The sequence below is a fragment of the Odontesthes bonariensis genome, chromosome 15 (genome assembly GCF_027942865.1).
Source record: "Odontesthes bonariensis isolate fOdoBon6 chromosome 15, fOdoBon6.hap1, whole genome shotgun sequence".
Classification (NCBI taxonomy): Eukaryota; Metazoa; Chordata; class Actinopteri; order Atheriniformes; family Atherinopsidae; genus Odontesthes; species Odontesthes bonariensis.
In genome coordinates, this window is record NC_134520.1 from 15563924 (window position 1) to 15591903 (window position 27980).

At 44.2% G+C, this 27980-nt stretch overlaps 3 protein-coding genes across 4 annotated transcripts; 1 reads left to right on the forward strand and 2 right to left on the reverse strand.

Moving 5' to 3' along the window:
* Positions 1–3004: 3004 nt before the first annotated feature.
* On the reverse strand, positions 3005–4842 carry org (oogenesis-related gene). Of its 2 annotated transcripts, none has more exons than XM_075484326.1 (6): positions 4560–4842; positions 4362–4433; positions 4068–4287; positions 3454–3611; positions 3160–3264; positions 3005–3089 (listed from the first exon to the last, which is right to left on the reverse strand). In XM_075484326.1, exons 1-6 carry the CDS (start codon positions 4626–4628, stop codon positions 3042–3044), a joined length of 672 nt encoding a protein of 223 aa, XP_075340441.1. In that variant the 5' UTR covers positions 4629–4842; the 3' UTR covers positions 3005–3041. The 2 variants fall into 2 exon arrangements, with proteins under 2 accessions (XP_075340441.1, XP_075340442.1); XM_075484327.1 differs by having other exon boundaries at positions 4358–4433; positions 4560–4646.
* A 4321-nt stretch (positions 4843–9163) lies between these two features.
* On the forward strand, positions 9164–13792 carry LOC142400343 (inactive tyrosine-protein kinase PEAK1). The gene is made up of 4 exons (XM_075485171.1): positions 9164–10555; positions 10855–10988; positions 11720–12279; positions 12599–13792. The coding sequence occupies exons 1-4, from the start codon at positions 10491–10493 to the stop codon at positions 13694–13696; spliced, it is 1857 nt and encodes a 618-aa protein (XP_075341286.1). The 5' UTR covers positions 9164–10490; the 3' UTR covers positions 13697–13792.
* A 1194-nt stretch (positions 13793–14986) lies between these two features.
* Positions 14987–27688, reverse strand: oaz1a (ornithine decarboxylase antizyme 1a). The gene is given in 6 exon segments (XM_075485172.1): positions 14987–15602; positions 16759–16844; positions 17098–17273; positions 17433–17519; positions 17521–17587; positions 27496–27688. Coding segments are annotated over 6 exon segments (666 nt in total). The 5' UTR covers positions 27615–27688; the 3' UTR covers positions 14987–15471.
* Positions 27689–27980: the final 292 nt, after the last annotated feature.

The window sequence follows — 27980 nt, forward strand, 5'->3', positions numbered from 1 at the left end:
CCGCCATTCATTTGAGGTGACAATGAGCCCGTGTCACTGAGTCCTTGTCACGGCTTTGCAGTTTGCCTCTGGGTGTGTGGGCGTGTGCGTCAGGGAGGTTTTATAACCATCTGTGCTGCATCAACACCAGAGCTGCTCTCACAGATCAGGTAATCACTTGGAAAAAAAACCCAGACAAAACCTCTGGCATTATGTGAAAGTGCTTTCTGCCTGGGATATAACCACACTGCATCTAAACTAATCACCTCTACAGATTCCTCAGCGAGCAGCCATCCATTACAGAACAAAATCAGTGCCTCATTCTGTACACGAGGCAAAGTTCCAAAGCATATTTGGAAATATCATTGTCCCCTTCAGCTTGTGTTGTTTTCAGCATGTAGTTGAAAGGCAAAGATAGAGCTTCCCACTTTAAAAACTGGTCTCCAGCTGGCTACAAACACAAAAGACAGGGGTCGATCGTCTCTGCTGAGCGGGCCACCCTTCAAACGTTCAGACAGCCATGAGAACCCCCAGAGACCATCAGTTCCTCTTCTGTATCCAACTTTCGCTGCTGCTGCCCTTCCCCTCAAACACACATTTTCTGTCTCGCAGATCAAGCGTTTAATTCATACCAGCGTGCTCCGAGTAAGGCTGCCTTTGCACCCGAGCAGCTGGAGGTGAAACATATCTCTCTAAGGGAAGTGAAAGAAAAAAAAAAAAAAAAAAGGAAGTGACAAAGATGTCAAAGCAAGCTCGAGTGTTTTCAGGAATTAATTGGAGGCAGTTGGATGTTGATGTTAACAACAAAATTACCACTCATCTTTGCAGGATTTTCAACCAAGAGTAGCATCAGAGGGATCACTGATGTACACGGACAAATTAGTGCAGACCACTGCAGAACAACAGCTGTGCAAACAAATTTAATGAAACCAAAACTATTTGTTTGTCGAGGGCCGGAAGTGTTGTTTTTCATGTTCCTGGCACAGTTTTTGGGAGGCTTGCAATTAAACAGAAGCATCAACTAAAAACGGCAAGTATTTAGCCTTATTTGCATCTCTGTACCACTACTTGCTGAGATGATCAGACCCCTGCTAAAGCCGACACTTATTCATTTGCCCTTGAAGCATTCATCCAAGCTGCGACTTATTCACAGCTGAAGCAAACAGGAAGTTATGCAGATTATTGACCAAAAAAAAAAAACATTAAAAAAAAATCACAAGTACTGTTCACATGCTACAATATGAGACATCAAAATCTGAATTAAGTCTCAATAGCAGATTCAACAAAGGTATCAAGACACTCATTTATCTAATCGATCATATTAATGTACATTTATAAAGATGCTTCACATAGTTCAATGTAGATCTCATAAAACAGATAGGCAGTATGGGTCACAGGTCCTTTAAGTGCTCTGGGGAAATTGTAAATAATTCTACAACTGTCCAAAATCAAGCTACTAAAAAAAGAAAGTGATTTTCCTCAAAGCTTCAGAAAAGTTGCAAATTGAGACTTGTGGTACAGCCACATAGCCTTAAAGAGAGCATTTCGGTGATTTAACATTGCAAGAACAGTCTAATATCACAGTAATAAAAGAAAAGGCAGATGTCCTGATTTGTTGGATTTTTGTATGGGTCAAGCGTTTAAAACTTGAGATTTAAATAGATCTACCGGTCAGTGAAACCCCACATTTCTAATACTGAAAGGCTTTTTAAAACACAGCTCTTCAGCAGACCTTTAAAAAAAATAAAGGGCAGTTTCACCAGGCTGAGCTCTCTCTGACTAATAAACTGACCTTTTCTGCAGAATACAGAGAGTTTCCCTTTAAAGTTTCTCTTGACAGCTCAACAGTGTGACTTTAATGAATGCTTCTTCCAGCCTCGTTTGAATTCAAGCACATACATAAACATACTTAAAAAAGGGAAGTTGAGAAAAAGAAACACTCAAGGAAACTAAAGAAAGCAACACTGGCTCATCTGTAACACTTATCAGTCCTGCTCAATGCGTGGTGAACAAGTACTGGCTCAGTCATTATCAAGAGGCTCTCAACAGTAGCCTGCCACCCACTTCCATAAATACAGCTCACAATCAGTGGTAAAACACACAGACTATAAAAGCTAAAGGGATGCAGAAGGTACGATTCTGTGGGCAGCAGCAAATGTCGGCTTCTTCTGATGTCAGGAGGGCCACACGGCAGCAGCCCCCCCTGCAGTGAAGTACCAATAAGTGTTTTAATAGCACCTATTTTCTGCTTGGAAGAACCAAGAGTCACACGCAAAAAGTGAAAAATAGCTCTGGTTTAACCACTGTTACAAAGGAAATGTATAGTTTTATACCATCCATGTCACAGGTCTTCCATTAAATTCATGACGGTTTCCAGTAAATAGAGATGGGTTAGAGAAAGGCTGTAGTTTGTTTTTCCTCTTGGTGGTGGCAGAGCCAGAGAAATGTTAAATATCTAGGGCAGCATTTCTGGTTTATGGCGAGAACAAAGTCCATAGAATGAACCCCATTTCAGACAGTTCATAAGGATTTCAACAAGATTAGTGAAGCAAGGAGTTTCAACTCCATTCACGTTAAAGCTTATCTAGTCCGATTAGCAGCTTCTTCACAGCCAATGATAAAGAGTGTGTACAGATAAGAGTTCCAACAGTAACTTGTGCAGTTTTGTAAAGAAGGCAAATACTGCTGTGCATTATTGATGCGGAGCTTAGTCAATATTTCACTTTATGTACAGTCAGTGAAACAGTTTCCTTCAAATGCAAGTCACAGCTGAAATGGCCTCATCTCACTTTGTCCAAGTTGTATGGACTACAGATCTTTATCTGAAACAAGCTGGGAAATTCTGCAAACACTGTAAATAAACATTTCATAAAGAGCCGATGTTGCTGCTGGATGAGCTGCATTTGAAGTCTCCACTGTCATCCGCTTGTTTGAAAGAAGATTACTGCCATCTAGTGGCAAATCACGATATATCCAAGGCATAAATTGTAAAGTTTTATTCAATTACCAAATACAAACATACAAAGTCACTAAACACTTAAACATACTGTCAATATGACACATTAAACAGCAGGACCACAGCCTTCAACCAGTGTGAACGGAGCAGCATCCTGCAGACAAAGGAGTCGAGTTAATGCCACGTTCGTCATCATGCTTCAATGAGGCCACCAGTCATCTCACCGTGTTCACGTCTTCAATGACGATGCCTTTCCCTGGAACCTCGAGGTCACTTTCTGTGCTGTTGTGCGAGTCATATTCTTCACTCGCAGTTTCTGCACTACTGGGCTGTCAAATGAAGAGCAGAGAGATTCCTGAGGCTTCCGCTGGAGCAGTCAGATTTTACGGCACGCTAAACATGTCTAGTGTTTATTTCTGAACGTTTGTCAAATGATCACTTTAATGTAAAGGTGCTCCGACAGTCAGTACACCGATGCCAGGCACCACCAACATCTCACTTAAAAGCGTGGCACCAACCTCGTAGTCAGGATCTTCCTCTGGGCCTTCGTCCTCTGCGAGCTCCTGAGAAAGTGCCTCCACCCAAGTCTGATGCTCCTCTTCCTCATCCTTGTCTAGGTCGTCCTGTTTTCGCTTACTGCCCTTTCCGCATGGTTTAGTGGGAGAAACTCTGATTTCTGTTGAAGGAGTTCAAGCAGTAGACGAGTTATGATCCTCCACAGTCAGAGGGCCAACAATGACCCACTTCTACCAGACAGACACTTTGCATTGGATATCATGTTAGAGGCACATGTACTTTTGTCAATATTAGTTGCAAGGTTAAAAACCTTAAAGATCAGCAAATACGTCAACGGGCAGCAGACAAAACAACCCGATATACATAATACAGATGTACTCCCAAAGTTTTATTCAAGGGTGTATTGAAGTAGACTGTATGGGAGCCACATTTACACTAAACACAAGCAAGATCAGAGAAATCAAAACTGAGACCCCAAGCAATGCTTGCAAAAGTACAGCTTTTATAAAAAGGACTCAAGTCTGGGGAATAAAAAGTTTAAGGGGGCAGGGTTTTTTGTTTTGTTTTTTTAAACTGTAAAAGCCAACAGAGAATGAGAGCAGCCCTGTTAGAATACCTGGTGACAGGGAGAGCCCGATGCTGCTGGACACCGGGTAACCCAGGGCGCTCTGCACCCAGCGGGGCAGGATGGACAGCAGCAGCCGGGTGACCCGGCGGAGGCGCTTGCGGCCGGTGAGGCTGTGTCGTGCCGGGCTGGAAACAGCAGGGCTGGGGACGACTCTCTCCTTAGGCTCTCGGAAGCCAAGCACCAACCAGAACCCGCGATAGGCCCGTACCTGCAAATGTGAGCCATGTTAAGCCCGTCTCTCTTACGGTGGTGAACTTCATGCTAGCTGGCTTACTTACGTACCACGATGCTAAAAGGCCAGAGGAGGCCGCGCAGCATGGAGCGAAGCACACCATCTCTCCTCACAACTCTGACCTGCAGGCGGAGACACAAACCGTGAGAACTACAGGAACAAACCGGCCTTTTCGCTCCGTAAGCCAAAGCTTTAAGTAGCTGGGTGGACTGGGATGCTACATAGAAAAGTTGTCCGCCCATCGTTACCTCGGTGTTTTCGTCCTGCTCCTGCTCCAGCTCCTGCTCCACTACATCCGTGTGGGCTTCACAAGTCATTCTGCTGCGGGTTAAACTGGACTGTCTGTGATGAGGAAGAGAAGCAATGTTACTACGGTAGGTCGCCGTTTACGTGAGTGAAATGTACCCTGAAGATGCAACACTGTAGCCAATCAGCAGAGACGAACACACCTGGCGCAATCAACGTCAGCCAATGAACACCGCCTGCTAATTAACTTACAGCAAGCGAACATGGCAGGTGTGTGGAGTCCAGGAAGATTCTGCTGAAGATTCTATAAAGCACTATGCATGCTGGATATTTAGTCATGATCATTTATAAAAGTGTTGCTGTAACGATTATCATTTAAAGCCAGGCAGCATTGGCGAGGGTCCCAATACACTCCTTACAGCAGCATTCATTCACACAGAGGCATGAAAAAAGACATTTAGGGTTGAAAAAAGAAATGAACATTGTAAACATCAATACAAAATCTCTGGATATACCTCAGGAGATTATCATATGCAACACAGGCCAAAATCTCATTGAAACGCCTTTTTTTTTCAGGAAGAATGGGCTAAATTCCCCAGATAGGAACTAAAAGACTGACTCTTGATTGCTGGTCAAGTGTTATCAAGCTGTGCTGCTTACCAAAGAGAGCTTTGGCTTTGGTTCATATTACCTTTTCCTTGTTATCCACTACTCACTTAGAAATAAGCGAACAGATCCTGATTTCCAGTGTTAAACCAACACCACAACAGAAAGTCTTTAGAAACATCTGATCTCTTTAACTCCTTTGAGGCAGCTTTGTCCTGCTTATGTGACGCCGAACCTACTGCACATGAAAAATCATAATAAAAACATTTGATCATATGAAATCAAATTGATTTCATCTGGTTTAAAGGGATAGTTCGCCTCTTTTGACATGAAGCTGTATGACATCCCATACTAGCAATATTATTTATGACCATTTTCTTACCTCCTGCTGCGTCCTGTGAGCCGAGTTCCGGGCCTCGTTTTGGCTTGGCGCTATTTTCTCTCTACCTTCGTATCACTGCGGGCTGTGTAGACCGTGCAGACCGAAGTGCAGACCGAGCAGTCCCCTGCTTCCGAGCAGTAAACACCGTATCGGCAGGTGGCAGCGTGCAGTGATATGAAGGGAGAGAAAATAGCGCCAAGCGATTGTGAGGTCTGACTTTTTCTGGATGAACGATTTTGTGATGCAAATGTATTACTCTTTTGAACGCATATTGTTTTGAGAAGCAAAACGCTTTATTTTTGTGGCCCCAGCCAACTAGCCGGACTACCTTCGTCAACGCCAAAACGAGGCTGGAACTCGGCTCACAGGACGCAGCGGGGGTTAAGAAAATGTTCATAAATAACATTGCTAGTATGGGATGTCATACAGCTTCATGTCAAAAGAGGCGAACTATCCCTTTAACATCAAGCCTACAAATCTGTCATGTTGCCAGAGACCCTGAGAGGCATGGAGACGCTGCTGTTGCGTCGGCTTCTCTTTTGCATATGAAGAGCTTTGCGAGAGAAGCTCTTCATTATACATTCTTATTAGAAAAGCTCCCTAGTTGGTAACCATTTCCGGCTGCACCTTCCGTCACATTTCTATCTCCTTGGATGCATCTGGAGGAGGACAAAACAAACACTTCATACAAAAGTATAAAAGCTGCTTCTCACCGGTCCTCTTGCCCAACTGCAGCCGAGCCTGTGTGCAAAGACAGTGGAAGACATATAAAAATGGATAAGTATGCAATCACCAGAACGATAAGCATCGGGGCAATCTCCAGTGGAACCAAAGCTTCAGAAGACTTCTCCACCGCCCGCAGGCACAGCAGTGCAGGGATCCGAGCACTGTTGTGGGCTACCAGCAGTGCAAAGTCCTTCGGGTGTTCTACTGACTCCCAGACAAGCCGCGAGAACATTTTTCCGAACATTCTGACCCCTGACAGCATCCCACAGTTCACTATACCAAGCCTGTCTGTGCAGACCAGCTTAAGATCACTGGACAAGGAGACAGAAGACAACGATACAGAGCCAGAAGGAGCCTTGAGGAGTGCTGGAAGACAACCTAAGTCATCAGTCTCTCCAGCTTGCTCCGCTGTCTCATCATCTTTATCATCCTCCTGCTCCAGCTTGATTCTGTTAAACCGCAAAGCCGAACGAAGCTTTTCAGACCCTTTAACCAAGAGGAGGTCTCTGCTTCAGAGGGAGGCGCACTATCCCCGCTCCTGCAAAAAAAAACAACTTTGTCTGGATCCCGCAAGTACAGCCGCCCTCTCCCTGCCACACCTCACCAAAGTCACTACCCCGTACGGCTTTGTCACCTTAAGCCAAAGCCCCCAGATGGCGAGCGAGGAGGCACTGCTCTGCCAAACCGGGCGACACCGCGGAAACAGCAAAGAGACTTCAAGCTGTCTTGGTAAAGCTCCAGAAACGAACACAGAAGGCATCGGAAGCAACTGCTCTCACCTGTCAGGAGCCAACAAGAGGCTTTCCAAAGACTCTACAGACTCACAGTCTAAGGGGAGATTAGTGAAGGGAGAGTCCCAGGCTCCCATCAATGGCTCAGCCTCAGTTTCATCCTCCTCTACACCAAGACACCCAGAGAAGCTCAAACGCCGCTTCTATCACATTATAAAGAAACACTTCATATAAAAGCTGTTAGAGCTGAATCTGTGAGACTTGCAATAATGTAACTCCTTTAAATGATGCATTCACTCATCTAAAAGCTGTGTAAAATGTAGTGAATGTCCTTGTGAGATAAACTAGTTTGTTTCTGATGTGTGTCACTGTGTTTAAGCTGTGAAAACTGGCGTAAAATGTAATTCAATGTTGTGTGAATCACGTTTGAGTCTTGTACAATTATATTTCATGGTCTTAAAAGCCCGTCCCTCTCAGGCGTTCTGCTTCTGTACACCTTGTTGTTTCGTGCATGTTTATGGCCACCACAGTAAGCATGAGTGGTGTGTCCAGAGAAACCAGATATGCTCTTTAGCATATGAAGAGGTGCTGTGAGAGGCCCCTTAACGCTGGTCGCCTGATGCATCCTTGTAGCTGTCGTCCTTACCTCGACCCACGCACTGAAATTTAGAGGGTAAACAGGATTGTGACGCAGTGTTTGGCCCTAGGCAGAGGCTTATTGCTTGAACACAAGAATGGATCCATCTAAATTTATAATCACTCACTGTGTGGTTTGTTCGTTTGCATGACGTAAGTAATTCCTCATTAATGCTTTAAGGCCAATAAGGGCTTTCAGCTTCGACTGAATTCAGACTCTCGAGCACCTCTCAAACAGCAAGAACACGCTAACTGAATGAATGGAAGAAAATTTTGTTTGTAATTATGAGAGCACACACAGTTCCAGAAAAAAAAGGGCAATCATAATGTAACAGAACAGCTGAGATGCTCCACATTATTATAACAAATGGCTGCCTTACAGTTCTTTAGAATTTATAACCATGTGAAAAGTACACGCTATTCTAATGTTTTACTAGGTCATAAACTGGGTAAATATAAACTAAGATGAGCAACAACACATGACATATTACACCACATCATTATTTATGGAACAAAATGCAGAAATACTATGTGAAAAATGAATTAGACCTCATCGTTTCATAGTTTGCAGAACCACTTTTTTTATTTCCTGTGTGACTTTAGCAGTCTCTCTTGTTGTGGAAGAGTCGCCCACTCTTCTTTACAAAGTTGCTTCAGTTCATTGAAGTTTGCAGCATTCTAAAGCCCCCCCCCAAAAAAAAGCCCAAACTTGCATGGAGCTAGAATAAAGACTTGTGTCACTGTGTTTGAATGTGTGATAACAAGTACGAGTTCAAATCAAATTTCCATGTTCCGAAAGATATGGGGAGATAGGAATCAATTCTACAACTACAAAACACGCTTTTCACTTGCCTTCCTGAGTAACCAATGACGATGCTCGGTTTAACTCACCAATCAGATTTATGTCATTTCTAACCAATCCTCACCGATCACCTCTTTATTATTACAGAGGTGCTCACACTTGCTAATGATGAATTAAAAAGTGCTTTTGATTAGCAGCTCCAACAAAAGCAGTTGGGGTGAACTTAGTTTGTTTTTCTTTGTACACTGCTTTTACATTTCAGCTTAGGTTTTGATCAATAAATAATGACAAGGTGCAATCTGTCACATGTTTGTCTGAGGTTGTATTGACCAAATTTTAAGTCCTGGAAGGGAAGAAAAGCCTTTTTCTGTGTGTTGCTCGAAAAATGTAAAATCTACGGATCAAAACAGAGCACTTTGTTTTTTCACATTATAGTCATTTAACTGAAGGACAAAGCATAATCTGTCCTCCAGTCGAACCCATGAATCCAAAGGAAATCAGACATTTAGGTTTTCTGATGCAAGAATGTCACTACATTCGCTGTGGGAACAAGAATAGGCCATACTCTGAGGAGTACATGTTCAGCAGGGATGTTGCAGTGTCACACGTGTTGTGTAAAGTCTGTGACTCATTGTGATCCTCTGATGTGTGCGTCCCCCTTCTCTGTTTCTGTTCTCAGATGGCAGTGAAAATTCTGCGGAAGTTTATCTGTTTTTTTTGTTGGTTTTTTTTACATAAGAAAACAGAAATGATTCAACACTTCAGTGCAGCTAGATCCCTGCACTGAGGTGCAAATTGTCTTTGAGAACCCTCGTAGTTTCATAATCAACAACATCACGTTGGCACAGCCGTAGCTAGATTTTCAATGAAATTGCGAATGCTGTTGTTTGAATGCAACCGATCACTACGAGAGGAGCAACAGCCCTTTAAACGGGAGGATATGTGAGTCACGGATGTGTCTTGAATGGGGGGAGCACTTCAGCAGCTCAAGAATACACTCCAAGTGGCACGATAGCTCACATAATGGCTGCATTCATATATTAGACTGTCACGTACCAGACTGTGCGTGTGGGAGTTTTTATGCGACATCACACAGGTGTCAGCACATCTATCAGGAAACCCAAACTTGGTCACAAAACTCACTTATTTACAGTCTTGTGGCTTTTTCACCTATAGCAACATCTATAGATGTCATTAGTACACAAAACATACTAGCTGCAATGCTAGTTGCAATTGATATACAAGATGCTTTGTATAGTGTTCACACAGATCCTCTACACTTACAGAAGCAATTCATCTTTGCCAGCAGAGTGGCATTGTGGGGGAACTTTCTCTCTGGGCTGTTATAAGGCTGATATTAGTGCTTTCGGGGGAAATGGCTCAGAAACAAATCAGTCAGTCAGTGGGAAAACACTCAAGAAGCTTTTGGACTCGACAACAGGCAGAAACTGACTCTCCCGTCTTTTTGTTCTCATCACACACAACAATTCTAAATGGCTTTTTGAGAAGCTGGACAGTTGTCCTCCTATGGCGGCAAATCATTCACGAACAGTCGGTGGGTCTTACACTCGTCTTTATCTCCTTGAATATTGTTAACTTTGCCATGAACCAAAAACTCCCCAAAGCGAGAACTTCATAGCGAGGATGCTAGAGTAGATGAAGTGCACCTGAGAGGAAGAGGCTCAAAATGAGGGGGCTCTGCTGTAACTGCTCTTCCTCATTCTGTCAACTTGTGGTTGGCTCATACAGCAGTTTTGCCCTCAGAACAGACACAACTTTGTTCCGGTGGCAACCTCAAGCTCAGACAGAAAACGATCAGAGAAAGAAACCCGAAAAGAGCTACCCTGAGAAAACTCACGACACAAATCATAGTAAGAGGCAGGGAAAATGTGACAGAGGGTGTGACTGAGATAGACGGGGAAGTGTTTGAGCGAGACACAGAATTAGAATTAGACGTCTAAGCTTAGCATATGCAGTGTGCTCAGTGACGGGAGGGGAGGTGTGAAAAGATGGAGGAGCAGGTTGGGTGTTGAAGCTTTGAAGAGTCCTGATGGCGTCTGGTTCTGGGAGCAGAGCAGAGGAACAGGCACCGGCACTGCCTGTCAAACAGCGCAGGTAAGGCAAACAAACAAAACACTCAGAAATGTTTGAGGAAAGGGCTCTTATTTGCTTTGCATTAGATCATAAAATTCTTTGAAAACATGTTAGGAAAGTGTTGATTCTACAAGTTATTCCACATGTGAATTGAGTATCCTTCAGTGCATGCTGACAGATGTAAGATGCACCACGGAGAAGACGGTCTTCCCCAAAGATTTTGCAGGCACGCACGTTATGCTGGAGAGTGACAGCAGTTTGCTCGTGCTCTGAACATATGTTCATGGTTCAAGGGTCTGCAATTCTGTGCATTCTCTCAGGAGCTCCAGCGTGGAGTCTGACAGTTTTACCTTCAACCCTGCTGGACTTCAGCTTCAAAACTACGCAAACAACGAAGTTTTCTCTGAACCCACTGATTGTCACGCAGCCCAGTGCCCCATTCACCAGCACTACGGTAGGTTTACAGAGGGATGCAGTCCAGGTGTGGGATAATGGCTCAGTGGCAAATCAGTTAGATGACCTGCTAATTTAAGCTGCTGTTCAGAATGATGGGGAAGAAAACAACACGGCATACTACAGCTTGCGGGTCATGCTTCTCAGTTCTTCACTTCATGAGAATCAAAGAGAGGAAGTAAGCCCCTGAAACTTTACTTTCAGTGAGGTGTATGTGATCCTCAAACAGAGCACAATGACTTAGTATATTCAGTCGGACAAACCGCTGTGATGTGGAAGTTAACACATCGGGTTACTCAACAACTCAATTTCCAAAAACGATGCGAATGCTTTGTAATACGTAAATAGAAATAGAAAGCAATTGTTTGTAAATCATCCAAACCTTATTTTCGGTTTAAGATGAGTGCAAAAACAAAATGCTGAAAAGTGGTGAACTGCAGGGCTGCCAGTTTGGCACCTTTAGGACTCTTAAAACGGAGCCGTGCTGACACAAATAAGTGCAGAATGTGGTTTGCCATGATATTGCTATATGTTGCATGGTAGAGTTTGAACTTGTATTTATGGATAAAATGTAAAACTGTTTTCTTTTTTACTTTCTTTTTTTTAGCATCACCTGTTTTTTCATGTCTTTTGTCCCTGTCACAATGTTTTTGGAAACTTTGTGCTGGAGATATTCTATCTGCATTGTTGCTGTTCAGGTCTCACAGAAATCCCTCTCGCTCTGCTCCTCAGATCCTTTCAGACACCAAGTGAGATTTTTCTCCGATGGCCCGCCGCCACCTGTGCCGAGAAAGAGGTCGACTCGCGTCCTTTCCCTCCCCGTCGACAATATGTCTTGCCCCTCTGCCCTGTCTCCCCTCTCTCCTCTGCGAGGATGCCCTCAGAACTTTGACAACCCCCTGTACATGATGGCACCCATACCTGATACTTGTTTCAGTGAGGAGACAGAGGATGCTGCACCAGCCAGAGGGAGTCCTGCCCTCTCACCGTCCTTCTCCCAGCTGTCCTTCGACACCCCAGATCAACATCTGCCCTCACTCTTTGGTTGCTTCGCTGACAAGCGCATTGTTTCTCAGGTGATCCAGCATCGCCACCTACTCTTTCTTAGAAGCATGGCGCAGAGGGTGGAGGCCCGAAGCCTGCTACGGGGAGAGGGCAAAGAGAGGGTTATCAGCTCATATCAGCCCCAGGATTTCCTGCTGTGTGAGGGCAGCGAGCCAAAGCAGATTGGAGACAAGATTTACTACAGCCTGCGCAGCCCAAAGTTCCCAGGGAGGGTGCTTGGTTTAAGAGTAATACCACATCTCTTTTCTTCTTTCTGCACAGTTTAAAGCATGTTCTGAACACGATGCATTCCGATTTGATCTGTTGCACAGATATCACTTACAGCTACGTTGCAGAAGAGTGTGGCATGCGCATTGCACAGCACACTCGGTAACACAAACATGATCTGTATCAACATTTAAAAATGTTCCACTTACTTGTGGTACTAAACACTTCCTTTTAACTGTCATGTTATACGACAGCTGCAACTTGGCATCACTAATAGTGCAGGCAAGTTTACTGGGAATAGTTTTATGAGTTTTTCTTTTCCTTTCTGTTTCTGCGCAGGTACACAAACAGTCAACTGAAGCTTCCTCGGCGTCCACCAAACACCAGCCATCGCATGTCAACTTAAACGATGTCATTGCCCACTTTGAAACGACCGACATGCTGAAAAACAATACCAACACTCCTGACTCCTGTCCTTCAGAGTCAGACTGCACTCCCTGCAAACCACCAGCTGGAAGCAGCACTGAGAAGGCCACGGATTCCCCTGACACCGGTGTTCACACAGTTCAGTCTTTGCTCCAGGCAGGACACTGCGTGAGCATCGAGCGGGACCTGCCACAAGCCACCCTGGAGGACTTTGTTCTGGATAGCCGCTCGCTGCCGAGCAAAGAGTGCTCAGATTATGACAGACAGGTGTGTGTTCTGTTGCTGCAGATCTTAATGGGCTCACACCATCTGTACAACAACAGCGCCGTTGCAGCTGAGCTGAGGCCCCGGGAGATCCTTCTTGTATGGCCCAGCTTGGAGAAGGACAAGGGGGGAAGCACGCAGGGAGGAGATGCTTGTGAGGCGTGGAGAGGTTCCAGGAACAGCTGGCAGGAGGGGGAAATGGAGTGGGGAAAGATTAAGGAAAAAGCGAGGATCCAGGCGTTATGGAAGACTCATGGTTCTCCATGTGTAGTGCTAACATCGCAGTCTTCCACTCTTTCAGCGCCTCAGCTTCTGACCTCCGTTAAAGTCCAGATCGGAGCCTTAATTCAGTTCTGCCTGCCCCCACAAGAGAGCCCAAGATCTCTGAGTTCAGTTCCAACTCAGTCTGAGTCCTCATACCGGAGGGGCCTTCTTCATCTGTCCTCTTTGATTCAGAGTGAGAGCGCGTCGCAGATGCCAGACATGGTGGCCGTGCTTCAGGTGCTCCTCTGGGGCCCACAAGTCCCCCTCTTCAATCACAGAAGCTCTTTAACCACTGCCGTGCATAACTGGCTGACAATCAAACGAGCCCTGCTGGTGATGAAGCTGGCAGAGAGGGGACTGGTTCAGGATCAGTCTGTTCTGGATTGGGAGGACTTCCTGTGTCTGCAATATCTGTCATTTACAGACTCTGAAAAAGTCGTTAGTGTAGCCACTCAGCTGTGGAACACACTGAATGCTGATTGAAGCTTACTGTCAGGATGACTTTGAAGTATAACCTTTTCAATCCTTAAGAGCTATTATGTTGTAACATCAGTCTAATAAAATGATTCACTTCTTAAAAGCCCTAAAAAGTATCGCCTCCATCAGCTTTCTAATATAAGTGAACAAACTTTCCATAAGTTTTAACGTGTTGGCTCTTTTATACACACCTTAGTTTCACTCTGCACCTCTCAATGTGTCTGAAGCTAGAAAATGACAATCTAACATTTCAGAGTGCCAGTTAAGATTTTCAATTTGAATTAGGAACAGTAGGCCTTTCAGTCTTTCAGAGTAGGCCTTATACGCAGTGAAAGGAGGGATGGACAGTCATCCAACTTATTTCATACAACTAGAACAAACTGCTCAACTGTGAAACCAGAACGCTTTACCTCTGGGACTGAAGGGGTGCACCATTTTACAAACATCTTGTTCAGATGAAACCAGGACAGTTGACCTCACCGAGCTAACCGAGACCTTCACACTTTAAAGGGGAACTGCAGTATTTTCAACATTAAGTCTCTTTTCTGAGTCGTCTGCAATGTTTTAGAACCCCCCTCACCGCTTTTTTGATGTTTACTGCTGTCTCCGGTATTTGCCTCATTTTGATTCATCTCAACCTGCTTCAGAACGGCTAGTCATGTGCATGTCTTAAAAGGTCCATAAAAGCACCATAAACGTCCGTTTTCAAAATCATCAACTCACCGGAGTGGTTACTGGTGTGCACTGGTAATCCATCTCAAATTTCGTTGCGAAAAGTTGCTTCTGTCGTGTTTTATTTGGCAGCTCGTTCACGCTCGCACTATTTTCTTAGCCACCTCGCAGCCGTGGATAAACTTCCGCTCAGCAGTTGAATCTGACTTGCTATACTCCACACCACTTGATGGCGGCGTAATATCAACGAACATCCAGTCTTCCATAGAACTCAATGGGATTTACAAAATGTCAAATAAAAGACGACAGAAGCAACTTTTCGCAACGAAATTTGATATGGATTACCAGTGCACAACAGTAACCACTCCGGTGAGTTGATGATTTTGAAAACGGACGTTTAATGTGCTTTTACGGACCTTTTTGGGCATGCACATGACTAGCCGTTCTGAAGCAGGTTGAGAAGAATCAAAATTAGGCAAATACCAGAGACAGCAGTAAACATCAAAAAAGCGATGAGGGGGGTTCTAAAACATTGCAGACGACTCAGAAGAGGCTTAATGTTGAAAATACCGCAGTTCTCATTTAAGGCTGAGCACGTTTATGATTCACAAGAATGGACGCCACTCACTAAGGAGACCACTTTTATTTAGTACAGTTACAACATGCAGATTTCTATTGGGTGGATCCAAACAAAAAAAATCATGCACACGTTTAAAAAAAAAAAAGAAAAAGATATCAACAGGAGAATCGACTGATAATTACTATGAAAACATATCTACTTACATGAGTAGGATTTCAGTTTTATCTTAAATATACTGCAGCGATGATCAGGATTGAGGGAAAGTGAACAAGAAGTCAACACATCATAGAGAGTAATACAGTGGTGAGTTGCCCAGATATTGTGTGGGTGCTTGCTTTACATTCCTGGTTTATTAACATCTAACTGTGGTGCAACTCGCATTGAAACACAGCACGTGGTAGGTGGAAGGAGAAAAACATGACAGGAAACCTCAACCACACTGAATGAGAATATATTCATTTCCAAATTTTTTTAAAGATGCATGGATCAAAATAAGAACAACAAACGTTTGTAACTGCTCAATGTTATTTTAATCGTCGTCAGAAGAGTCTCGCTCGATGCTGTAAGCCATGAAGAAAGCGTCAGGGCGGGAGGGGACGAGGGGATGACCCGGTCTAACAATCTCAAAGCCCAGGAAGCTGAACGTACGCAGCAGGGATGCTGAGGAGAGACAACATGGGAAGAGACGCTCATTAGTACGAATTTATGATCTTAATACAGACACTACACCCCAAAATATGCCCAAAACTACCCATCTCTACACTTAAAACATCTGTAAAATGACCCTGGAGCAAGTCTACACGCACTATATGACAGATTTGAGTATGCTGGTAATATAACTCAACCCGAAAAACACACAGAATTAATTAACATACTGCAGTATGGTAAACACACTTGTATGATAGAGGTACCGTAACTGGCACCTTTCAATCATGTCAATATGAATGAGAAACAAAAGCTTCTTCGTAAAGTGCAGTCGTAAAGTGGCTTGATCATACCGCGTATAAATGCTTATCCAGAACTAGAGTTTGGCTGAACTCTGTATACTTGGTGAGTAAACATGCTCATCGCTTCATAATCAAACAACTGAACAGATTTCTCCATGCACAGTCAGCACTGGTTTGCAGTAAAATACACCGAATCTGATAAAGTAAACCTCAGTGAAGAATAAATTAAAGTCCAAACTACGAGACGAGCTTGTAAACCTGAACAATTAATACAGATAAGTTGAACGACGTAGCCCATTTACCAGCTACAATAGGTATGCATACTACATAACTATACAGACACCATTACATTAGCCAATGGAACTTGATGTTTAAGAAGATGCAGTGAATAAAGGAAGTATTACTACAGAATGTGGCCAGAGTAGCAACAAAAAGTAGAGCTCGACCGACCAATAAGTCAGCTCATATTCTACCCACTTATACACCCATCTGTCTATGTATTTTACACATCTGTGCAGATTCTGACTCTGCAGTCTGACCAAAAAACAGAATGTTTGGGATAAACCATGGCTCATGCTAACCTATATAATTTTTGTTAGTTCACGGCCTAATTTTATTGTTGACAGCAACAAAAAAAAAAAAAAAAAAAGTCTGGTTTCACTCAAACCATGCTGGTGGTAGAGTTGAGTGGCTATGTGGAACACTGCGCCCCAGTTCCAACTCAAAACTAAAGCATGTCATTTAGTGAACTGTGCAGACGCTAGACTGCACGTGGGAATATATCTTTTAGAAAGTACATCGAACGTGTGAGTGAAGCCCATATCGTCAACCATGAGATGTTTGTGAAAACCGGGCCAGAAGAGTCTCACCTCTGTCATCACGGCTCTTGTGAAAGCAGATGAACACGTGATCGGCCTGCAGCTGCTCTTCCGCAAATTCCAGCAAAAGTGCAAAACTGAAAAGAAACCAGTGAAAAACGGTAATGTTTCATCAGAAATTTGTTAATGATTTTGGTGGTCAATCATTAATCACAAAGCTCCAAGTGTGTCTGTACGAAAAAAACAAGTTTATTTTGGTACACCTCATATCAAGCACATGTTAAGGCAGCAGAAGGGTTAGTTTTGACTTTCCCAAAATCATTTCATAAGATAAAACATATCGAAATGTCTTCTTTTAAGTCTGCTGACAAAAAGGTTTCTTCCACTGACCTGTCTTTGCTTCCCTCGGGCAACGCTCCAGGAGGGATTTCTACATAAAGGTTGCCCCCTTTCAGCGCAGCCCTCCAGACGCAAAGTTTTCCTTCAGAACGGCGGGGCTCAAAGAGCAAGAAGCGCACTCTGCTGTTAGCAGGGGGGGGCTCCTCAAGAACCAACAAATGAGCATCCTATGGACACGAGAGGAAAAATGAGAACAATACGCTTTACGAGCAGACTGCACATCAAACCCGGGGGTAAAACACACATATATATATATATATATATATATATATATATATATACACACACACACACACACACACACATGCACAAGTTGCTCAACGTACAGAATAAAATAGCTTAGCTGAAAGATTGCGATCCCGCTGGTCATTCCCTCGCCCACCTGGGATCTTCAGGGGTGGGAGAGGGGCATCAGGAGCACCACAGAGGCCCCGGACACGGGTTACTGCAACAGCGGGAGCACCTCCTGGGACTGGAGATACTGGAGAAGGAAACAAACGCACACAAAGATGGAGCCATCATAAGTGGTGTATTTGCCAGAGGTTCTGCTACTAAAGACAAACCAAACCCCCCGCCCCCATATAAACAGCAGGTTTATTATACATTACACAATGAAGTGATTTATGACCGTTAATCATTCACTGGAGCTCAGTGAATCTAAACACAAAATAGAAGGACGGGGGAACACAGTTCAATCAATAACTACTCTACGGGACAAACGTTCATATGTGTCGACTCATGTGGAACACCCGACAGGAAGCCTTTTACGGTTGATGTTAGACGACCACATCCTCGATGACTTAATAAAAAAAAGTTCTAAAATTGGTGCGTCTCGACATTTCTTTTTTACTATCCACAAACTCTGGAGGCAAATTTTGTTTTTTAAGCCGAAGATGATCTTTGTGTTGGGAGTAAAAGAGATTTCGATCGTATCAGACGTCACAAAACCTATGTTCGTGCATTGTTGTTACTTTACTTTGTGCTGGTTGCTCGGTTCCTTCAGAAAGCCCCTCCGGAGGAGTTAATGTGAGCATTACAGTGTTTCCCCAGACAAGCAGGTCATATTTATAACAAAAGCTGTATGGGGACGATTGGCCTTGTGACTTTCCAATGTTGAAAATAACTGAAAGGACCTTAGAATTACATTGCAAGCGACGGACTGAATAGTCTGTATTTTCTAATCTTTCAGATTCACATCCTTGTTCGCTGGGTTAGGATTAGAGGGTTGAACAGAGTAGTGAGTGGCACTAAACATTCGGCCACAAAATCTATTTGGTCAAATTGGCTGTGGCTAAATTCGGATCATGATCATGGCAGCAATGCGCTTATATAAAGGTCCTCCGTGCCGGTGCTTGAAGCAGACAGGAGTACGACACCAAAGATAAGTCTTTCAGAGAGAAGAAATGTAAAGCTTGTTCATCAGGATGGCTACATATTTTTACTATGTGCTAATACCAGAAAAAGGAGTTGCCAACAGGGCCTGGTGTGTGCGCATTAAAAGGAAATGTAACATACGTGTCTCCCTAAGCATGTCACTGCGATTTTCAAAATGCAGACAAACGCCATTCATGTGCAATCTGAATTCAGACCTCTTTACAAAGCTCTGGTGTCTGTTCCTGCGCAGCTGCGTGCGTTTTACACTGTGGAACCAGACCGTTTTCTGAGCTCCTACTGAGAGCGCAGCCCCATTAACAGCGCCGCTGAAATACAAAAAGGCTCTCTTGCGCAAATGCCACTGCCCTGCCACAAGTAGAGCAGATGTGTGAAAACCAAATGAGAATCTGTGTCATTCTCATAACTAACTGTGTCAATAAGATTTTTTATTTATATATATATATATATATATATATATATATATATAGGAGAGGAAAAAAAAAGGCAACGTGCCATCTTTTAAATAAACGCTCGGTGCTTGCTCTGCCACCTTAACGCATTCATACAAGCGCGGATGTTGAACAGGCTGCATCCGGATTTTCTTGATAGAAATAGCTGTTCTGGTCACATGAGCGATGAGTCTTTTCAGCTCCTGCTTACGCAAGAGAAACCTCGAAGTGTACGAATATCACAAAGGAACACCGTTACGCAAGTATTATTAGGGGAATATTTCTGCAAGGAACCAGTCAAAAGTTAGGACACAGTCACCCACTAAACAGCAAGGCCGAGCGCATTTTGTGGCCGCGGCCACGACCAGCCATGACTTTCCGAGGCCGCGGCCACGACTCGCCATGACTCTCTGGCCGTGGCCACGACCGGCCATGACTCTCTGGCCGCGGCCACGACTCGCCATGACTCTCTGGCCGCGGCCACGACCGGCCATGACTCTCTGGCCGCGGCCACGACCGGCCACGACTCTCTGGCCGCGGCCACGACCGGCCACGACTCTCTGGCCGCGGCCACGACCGGCCACGACCGGCCACGACTCTCTGGCCGCGGCCACGACCGGCCACGACTCTCTGGCCGCGGCCACGACCGGCCACGACTCTCTGGCCGCGGCCACGACCGGCCATGACTCGCCATGACTCTCTGGCCGCGGCCACGACTCGCCATGACTCTCTGGCCGCGGCCACGACCGGCCATGACTCTCTGGCCGCGGCCACGACCGGCCATGACTCTCTGGCCGCGGCCACGACCGGCCATGACTCTCTGGCCGCGGCCACGACCGGCCACGACTCTCTGGCCGCGGCCACGACCGGCCATGACTCGCCATGACTCTCTGGCCGCGGCCACGACTCGCCATGACTCTCTGGCCGCGGCCACGACCGGCCATGACTCTCTGGCCGCGGCCACGACCGGCCATGACTCTCTGGCCGCGGCCACGACCGGCCATGACTCTCTGGCCGCGGCCACGACCGGCCATGACTCTCTGGCCGCGGCCACGACCGGCCATGACTCTCTGGCCGCGGCCACGACCGGCCATGACTCTCTGGCCGCGGCCACGACCGGCCATGACTCTCTGGCCGCGGCCATGACTTTCTGAGGCCGCGGCCATGACCAGCCATGACTCTCTGGCCGCGGCCATGACTCTCTGGCCGCGGCCATGACTCTCTGGCCGCGGCCATGACTCTCTGGCCGCGGCCACGACCAGCCATGACTCTCTGGCCGCGGCCACGACCCGCCATGACTCTCTGGCCGCGGCCACGACCCGCCATGACTCTCTGGCCGCGGCCACGACCAGCCATGACTCTCTGGCCGCGGCCACGACCAGCCATGACTCTCTGGCCGCGGCCATGACCAGCCATGACTTTCTGAGGCCGCGGCCATGACCAGCCATGACTCTCTGGCCGCGGCCATGACTCTCTGGCCGCGGCCATGACTCTCTGGCCGCGGCCATGACTCTCTGGCCGCGGCCATGACTCTCTGGCCGCGGCCATGACTCTCTGGCCGCGGCCATGACTCTCTGGCCGCGGCCATGACCAGCCATGACTTTCCGAGGCCGCGGCCATGACCAGCCATGACTTTCCGAGGCCGCGGCCATGACCAGCCATGACTCTCTGGCCGCGGCCACGACCAGCCATGACTTTCCGAGGCCGCGGCCACGACCAGCCATGACTTTCCGAGGCCGCGGCCATTACTAAGGGAGCAGCCATTAATGACGCTGAGACAGACGTTGCGAACAGGAGTCAGGGGATTACCTTTCACAGGTAGGATTCAACATTATTATTGGTTGTATTTTGTCAATAGAATATTATTGTACTGTATTTGTGTCGAAATCGTAGCCAGCAAACGTTGAACTAGGATATATTTATAGCCGTGTTATGCCGAGAAGTGCACCCCCTGCTGGTCGTACTTTAAAGCGAGTCTGTGATGGAATGATATAACTACATCATAATTTGTTTACCTGATTGAATTAACGGATGCAAATCTCAACAACAGGGCAGGGTGAAATACTTATCCCTGTGTGTGTGTGTATTTTTATATATTTTAATATTATGCTTCTTCATTTTAGCCAGAAAAGGGCAGGACTACATGTTCTTCCAGAAAAGCTGAAGAGAGCCTGTCTGTGGCCACTCAGGATGACCCAGAAGCTTCAACCTCAAACTCACTAACTCAGCCTAATGATGTGAATATTTCTTTTTTAAACATCATAAAAATTACCGTTCTAAATATGTTAAATAGCTACTTCTCAATATTTATACTGGTGGATGTTGTGGACAATGCTCTGGACTACATTGCAGGGTTTGTAGTCCGCCAGATTCTGCAAAAGCTGTCCTGTGGTGTGTGCCATGCAAGCTTGGTCAGAGATGCTGTACCTTCATCATTTCATGATAGCTACCACTTTCTAGCCCTGAAAAACAACGGTGTACTAGTGATTCCATCATGTGGCACAGTGAAGGTGCTGAGAGCTGCAGAGTGGGTGATTCGCCAAGCTTCAGCAAAGCTGTAAAGACGACGACAGTCACGTACATCGTCCTGGAGGAGAACGGAGGATGTTTTTCAGCTTGGGGAACACATTGAGGAGACAAAGTTTGGCATCAACAACCATTATTCCAACTTGTTGTCATTGTTTGTGTCTGTTTCTGAAAATAAGGCTCCACCACATTGGCAAACTGACCTCTCTTGACCTGCATAAAAGGGAGCACGAGACAGAAGCTCTGCAAAACACTCCTCTTTCAGGGCTTTTAGCTCATTTTGTTTTGCTTTAGGTTGATACCATTCAAAATATTAAAACTTGTGTATATACAACTACCTTCTTGTACAGTGTTTTTTATATTTTATTGTAGTATTTCTATTTTTCTAGACTTAACTCAGAGAGATCCCTGAACAAGAAATGCATGTGTCTTGACTGCGGTTCATGCACAATTGGCAATTTAAAAAACATTGCACCTTGAACCTTGATGCTATGGTCATAACAAAGTTATGAAGCCAAAAAAGCAAAAATCAAAGATATTTTCTTACATTGTTTTGGCCTTGTGAAATACTTTATTACAGATTTGATAAAGCTGCTACATAAAAATCTTAACAGCTGGATAGTGTCTTTATTCCTCTTCAATTTTACAAAGCTTGTAGTACATGATTGGAAAATTCGTTTGGTCAACAGCTTGAATGATCTTCAAGCAGTGTGTATACATACGTACTCATTCATTCGTAGGGCACCATAGGCAATCGTCAAATAAATGCACATACAATACAAACATCCTCTACCTTACACTAGAAATATATATACACATACATATGTATATAACAAAGCTGGATTCTCATTATTCCACCCGTTCCAAAGTACAAAATTACGACAAGGCTCGAGCTGCCAAAACAGCGGCAGCTGACAACGAGCATCGGTGTCTTATAAATATAGCTTACTGACAGTCTATCACACACTGTCATTCTGCTGTTAATGTACAGTACCTGTAGGTGGTGTTCTGGCCCTAGACCTCCTGGCTTATCTGGGTCTGAAAAATAATTAATTAATTAATTCAAATACATAAAGGTTTTGACACCTTTACTATAGGTAAAACAGTAGCAGTTGCCATGGCAACTCAATGGCAGCTGTGTGAACACCTGGAGATGTAACCGGCAAGTGCCAAAATACCTCGAAAACATGCAGGGCAGTGGTACTTGAGGACCGGGATTGAGAAACACTAGCACTTGCTGTCATCCTGAGTGGTCACAGACAGGCTCTCTTCATCTTTTCTGGAAGAACATGTAGTCCTGCCCTTTTCTGGCTAAAATGAAGAAGCATAATATTAAAATATATAAAAATACACACACACACACACTCAGACACACAGGGATAAGCATTTCACCCTGCCCTGTTATTGATAATATTTCAATTTATGAATGCTAATAGCCTTATGATGATACACTTACTCTTTGTAGGTGAACCTGTAAGCCCAAGATGGAGGGAATAACACCAACTCTCAGTCGGACAATCTGTGGGGTGGGTATGAGACATGAGGTAAATACTTTTGTTAGGTTGAAAGAATTACATGTGAATAATACAGGCATAATAAACGTCATTAATAAACCTGAAATATGATGGTCAATGTTATAACAGTAATATTTGCATTATTTCAAAAGTAGCATTCTTGTGTTAGTTGTAATCTAAGCCTGTGTTATGGAATATATGATTTATGAAGTTTCCGTTGGCCTAATAGCCGTGTGAACAGAGGTGTTATGCCGAGAAGTGCATTCCCATTCACGGAGCGCGCGTAAACCGTTTCAGGTGTGGATTATTACATTTATCCAAAAAAAATAATATTGAGCTGACAATGGTGTTTCTTTCGTGCATCTTTTTTTCACATCTCTTCATGTAAATTAATAATAATACGTGTACAATTATGATAATCCGAAAATTGTACAGTTTAGAGTATTCCTATTCCTAACTATTGTTATATCATTGGACATATATTCAAAAGTAAGGGCCGTGACTAATACTTTTGTAGTCAACAAGAAAGACGGTTGGATACATTTTCTATTAACAATCTCAACTCATTATAGCCCAGATGAAATTATATAAAAATTAACCTGAAACTATGAAATTTGGTTATTTTAATTTTATATACAAATTTGAACTTGTTGAGATTCGCATCCGTTAATTTAATCAGGTAAACAAATTATGATGTATATCATATCATTCCATCACAGACTCGCTTTAAAGTACGACCAGCAGGGGGTGCACCGGCATAACACCGGCTATAAACATATCCTAGTTTAACGTTTGCTGGCTATGATTTCGGCAGACACAAATACAGTACAATAATATTCTATTGACAAAATACAACCAATAATAATGTTGAATCCTACCTGTGAAAGGTAATCCCCTGACTCCTGTTTGCAACGTCTGTCTCAGCGTCATTAATGGCTGCTCCCTCAGTAATGGCCGCGGCCAGAAAGTCATGGCTGGTCGTGGCCGGCTGGCCGCGGCCAGGAGAGTCATGGCCGGTCGTGGCCGCGGCCTCGGAAAGTCATGGCCGGTCGTGGCCGCGGCCTCGGAAAGTCATGGCCGCGGCCACAAAATGCGCTAGCCCTCTCTCCCACTAAAAGCGAATGGGCAGCTGTGCCCACACTCTTTACTGGTACCGTGTATATCAGGGGTGGGCAATTAATTTCTTCAGGGGGCCGCATGAAAAATCTGAAATGTGTTGGAGGGCCGAACCAGCAATGACTCAAATTTAATATTGACTTATGTTTTCTCATTATATTTCTTTTTATAATAAAATATTTAAATCAGATTATTTTGGTAATAAATAAGAATATTTAAATATTTATAAACATGAACAAATTGTGGTTTAGGTTGAAGTGAGTTGAAGTGGCATGTGAGTGAGAATATTATCTCTGATTTGGCTCGACAGAAGCTGCAACTTCCTACTGAAGGCCTTGACTGCACTGTACATTTCATACACAAAAAGTCCCTTGCTTTGCAGTTTAACATTTAGTTCATCCATCTGAGCAGTCACATCAACAGTAAAAGCGAGATCTGCCAGCCAGTCTGCCTCTGAAAGCTGAGGGATGGCATGTCCCTTCCTCACACAGAACTCCTGAATCTCCTCTCTCAGGTCCCAGAAGCTTTTCAGCACTTTTCCCAGACTCAGCCACCTGACGGCTGTGTGGTAGCTTAGGTCACGGTGGGCAGTCTCAATTTCTTCTAAAAGTGAAACGAACTGTCTATGATTCAGTGCCCTTGATCTGATAAAGTTAACAGTTTTAAGTTACAACATCAACAACGTGATTCACTTGTAACACTGACTTGCATAACACTTCCTGATGTATATACAATGAAAAAAAGTTAATTTCTGCCACTTTGTCCTGGATTCGCTTTAATAGACCAACTTTTTTTCCTGTGAGATTTGGACACCCATCTGTTGTCACGCCCACCAGTTTGTCCCATTTCAGCCCCAAGCTTCCGAGACATGCATTTACCTCAGCTAAGAGATCACTCCCTGTTGTTGTCCCTTTCATTGACCGCATGTCTGCCAGCTCCTCCGTGATTCTGAAGTCTGCATTGATCCCGCGCATGAAGATGAGCAGCTGGGCAGTGCCCCGTATACCACAGCTCTCATCCAAAGCCAGGGAAAAGTACTCAAAGTCATTCACGCTGTCTTTCAGTTGTAGCACCAGTTTTTTCGCGATGTCCTCAATCCTCCTCGTTACGGTGCGGCGGGAGAGGGAGACGTTCTCAAAAGCGTCTTTTTTCTCGGGACATATTAGCGCAGACGAGTCCACCAAACACTCCTTAATGAACTCTCCATCAGAGAAGGGTTTGCTCTTTCTAGCAATCTTGTGCGAAATAACAAAACTTGTCTTGACTGCAGCACCTCTGGATGTCAAACGTTTTGTAAAAACTGTTTGTTGAGATTGCAAATTGGCGAGCAACAGAGACGACTCAGCTGCGCGCTCTTTTTCTGAAAAGTTATTGTATTTCTCCCCGTGTTTAGTCACGTAGTGACGGTGGATATTATACTGCTTTATAACACAGCCACTGACACACCACAAACTAAACACACAGCTTTACCTTTTACTTCTGTAAACAAATATTTCGCTGTCCATGCCTTGTTGAAAACGCGGCATTCTGAATCCACTTTTCTTTTTTTACCGTGAGAAGACATTTTGTGTGGATCAGGGATTTGGATGCTAGCATCACCTGTCACTTGTCACTGTCACTTATGCGTGCATTCATAAACAATGCGTCAGGCCCTTTCAAAATAAAAGACAGCTGCATCGCATGCACACCAAAATCCGTTTTTATTTTTGACTGGAGGGGGCAGGGGAGCGCGGGCCGGACAGGGACGGGCAAAGGGCCGTATCTGGCCCGCGGGCCGTAAAATGCCCAGGTCTGGTGTATATGATGCTTTACATGGAGCAAAAGCCGTTGCATCCGCATCACATCTCACAGGAGTACAGAATCTGCAGCAGTAAGCCAATCCTCCCCCACACAAGGGGAGTCATGGTATTTTTGTAAACATGAACAAATAAATAGGACCAAGTATCTTATTTGTCTCATTTGTTCACTTCGTACCTCTATTCCTCTTAGACGCATGACAGCTCCTTAGACTTTTTACACAATGTCTTTATTGCTGGAATGCTACATAAATTCAACTACTTAACTCAGATATGCCGAAGACGACGAGGGGTGAACCTGTAATCATAAATCATTACTATGTACCTATTTGAAAAGGAATAGTCTCTGTATAGCATGTGTAATCACTGCTCACCAGGCTGCCAATACCACCACCTTCGCAGTGCAGTGGAAATTTCCTCTCGGAGCTTCACAACACAACAGGACTGGACAGACCGCCCCGATTAAATCGTGTCAAGACATGACTGAGTAACAATGCCCTTAAGCTAATAGCTCGCAAATGTATTCACATCTCGAGTTAAATCAAAAGCCATAAAACCAAACGGAGCACACGTTCAACGTTTAAATCAAGAGATGAACTAGCAAACGGGCCATGACGTACGTGACAAAGGTTACTTTCAGTAATTATTAACGAGATTGCCCGATTAGCCAGCTACAAACCAAGCGGGCTTATATAATACCTTTAGAGAAGGTACTCGACGTGCTCGCTAGCACCTTTAGCTAAAATGCTCAATAAAATGCTTAAAACATTTTATATATTTTTTTTTTTCAAAAACAAGGCTGAAATGATCGATTCAGCCATCGTGTAAACGACGTTTATTAGCAACAAGCTAACTTTACTAAATCATATAAAAAATTTAAAAAAAGATGATACCTAAATACTCACAAGAATACAGGTAAACCTTATAATAAATACAAAAAAACAGTAAGGGGATGTTAACCACAATTGACAGGTGAAAAAGACCAATCGTTTTCACTTCAAAGACGATAACATGACAACATCAGTGACATAACGTTACAGTGCTAGCTGTTAGCTAAAGTTGACATCAATATGAAATTAAACCAAATAAATTTAGAAAAAAAAAAATCCACAAATTGAGGAAAATCCGTTGTTCAACCTTTTTACACAAAGCCTTTGTATTCTGCATTTTATTTATTTATTCATTCTAAGTAAGTTAACGCCTAAAGGCTAGCTAGGATCTGCTAGCAAGGACCTCAGCATTTAGCTAACGCATTTCTATGGCGTTTCGTGTACTGGCCTAAGGGTTAGCATTAGCCTAGCTAACAGGGGCATTAATATCAACAGCAGCTAACCGACTGGTCTATTTGCTGGAACAATGTACACCAAAGATTTGCAATTTCGACACAGTGATATACGTTCATGTGTGCAAATTCGCAAAGCGAGCTAGTAAGAAGCAGAAAAGTGGCTGACATCGTGTTTCTACAAACGTTAACTGGTTAAATATTGCGGTTATGTAAACAACACACAGAAATTGTACCAGCCATTCCAGGAAATACACTGTACACATTTGTCAGGCCGCGGATTTTAAACTTTATGCATCAAGTTTTACTTATAACAGCCGACAACGACATACCTGTCACTTTCAGGTTTATTACTGGACTGCTCAATAATAGGCATCTCGGTTAAGTTTCTCTCTTTTTCTCTAACAAAACAATGACTATTCAAAATCGTCTGTAGGTTAGATTTAACCATCCGGCCAGCGTCCGCACCAGCTGCTCTCTCTGTCCTCTCCTCGTCTCCCGATGCCAGGCTGAGAGCTGCGGTATTTGTCAGGGGAGTGGCCTGCTCATAGTGACGTTTACGACTGCATGACGCAGTCACCGAATCCTTGAATTTTACTGTTTTTCTATACTATGTATATCTACATGTGTGCGTGCATAATAACAACCTTGAATTAAAAACCTGTGAAACCTGTGGCTTTGCTATTCCTGAAGACATTGAGCAAGAACATTATGATATGAAATACACTGTTGTCTGCCTGAAGAAAGACAATCACATTTTATGGACCTGAACATGTAATCCATACATCAAGGTCATCAATTTACATTCTAGACTTAA

Excerpts from the sequence above, each read along its gene's own strand:
- org (XM_075484326.1), bottom strand. The coding sequence starts at position 4,628 with ATGACTTGTGAAGCCCACACGGATGTAGTGGAGCAGGAGCTGGAGCAG. Across the intron at positions 4,434-4,559 it reads AGCAGGACGAAAACACCGAG|GTCAGAGTTGTGAGGAGAGA; the intron begins GTAACGATGGGC and ends CTCCGCCTGCAG. Across the intron at positions 3,612-4,067 it reads CGGGCTCTCCCTGTCACCAG|AAATCAGAGTTTCTCCCACT; the intron begins GTATTCTAACAG and ends CTCCTTCAACAG.
- LOC142400343 (XM_075485171.1), top strand. The coding sequence starts at position 10,491 with ATGGCGTCTGGTTCTGGGAGCAGAGCAGAGGAACAGGCACCGGCACTG. Across the intron at positions 10,989-11,719 it reads CCCCATTCACCAGCACTACG|ATCCTTTCAGACACCAAGTG; the intron begins GTAGGTTTACAG and ends TCTGCTCCTCAG. Across the intron at positions 12,280-12,598 it reads GGAGGGTGCTTGGTTTAAGA|GTACACAAACAGTCAACTGA; the intron begins GTAATACCACAT and ends GTTTCTGCGCAG.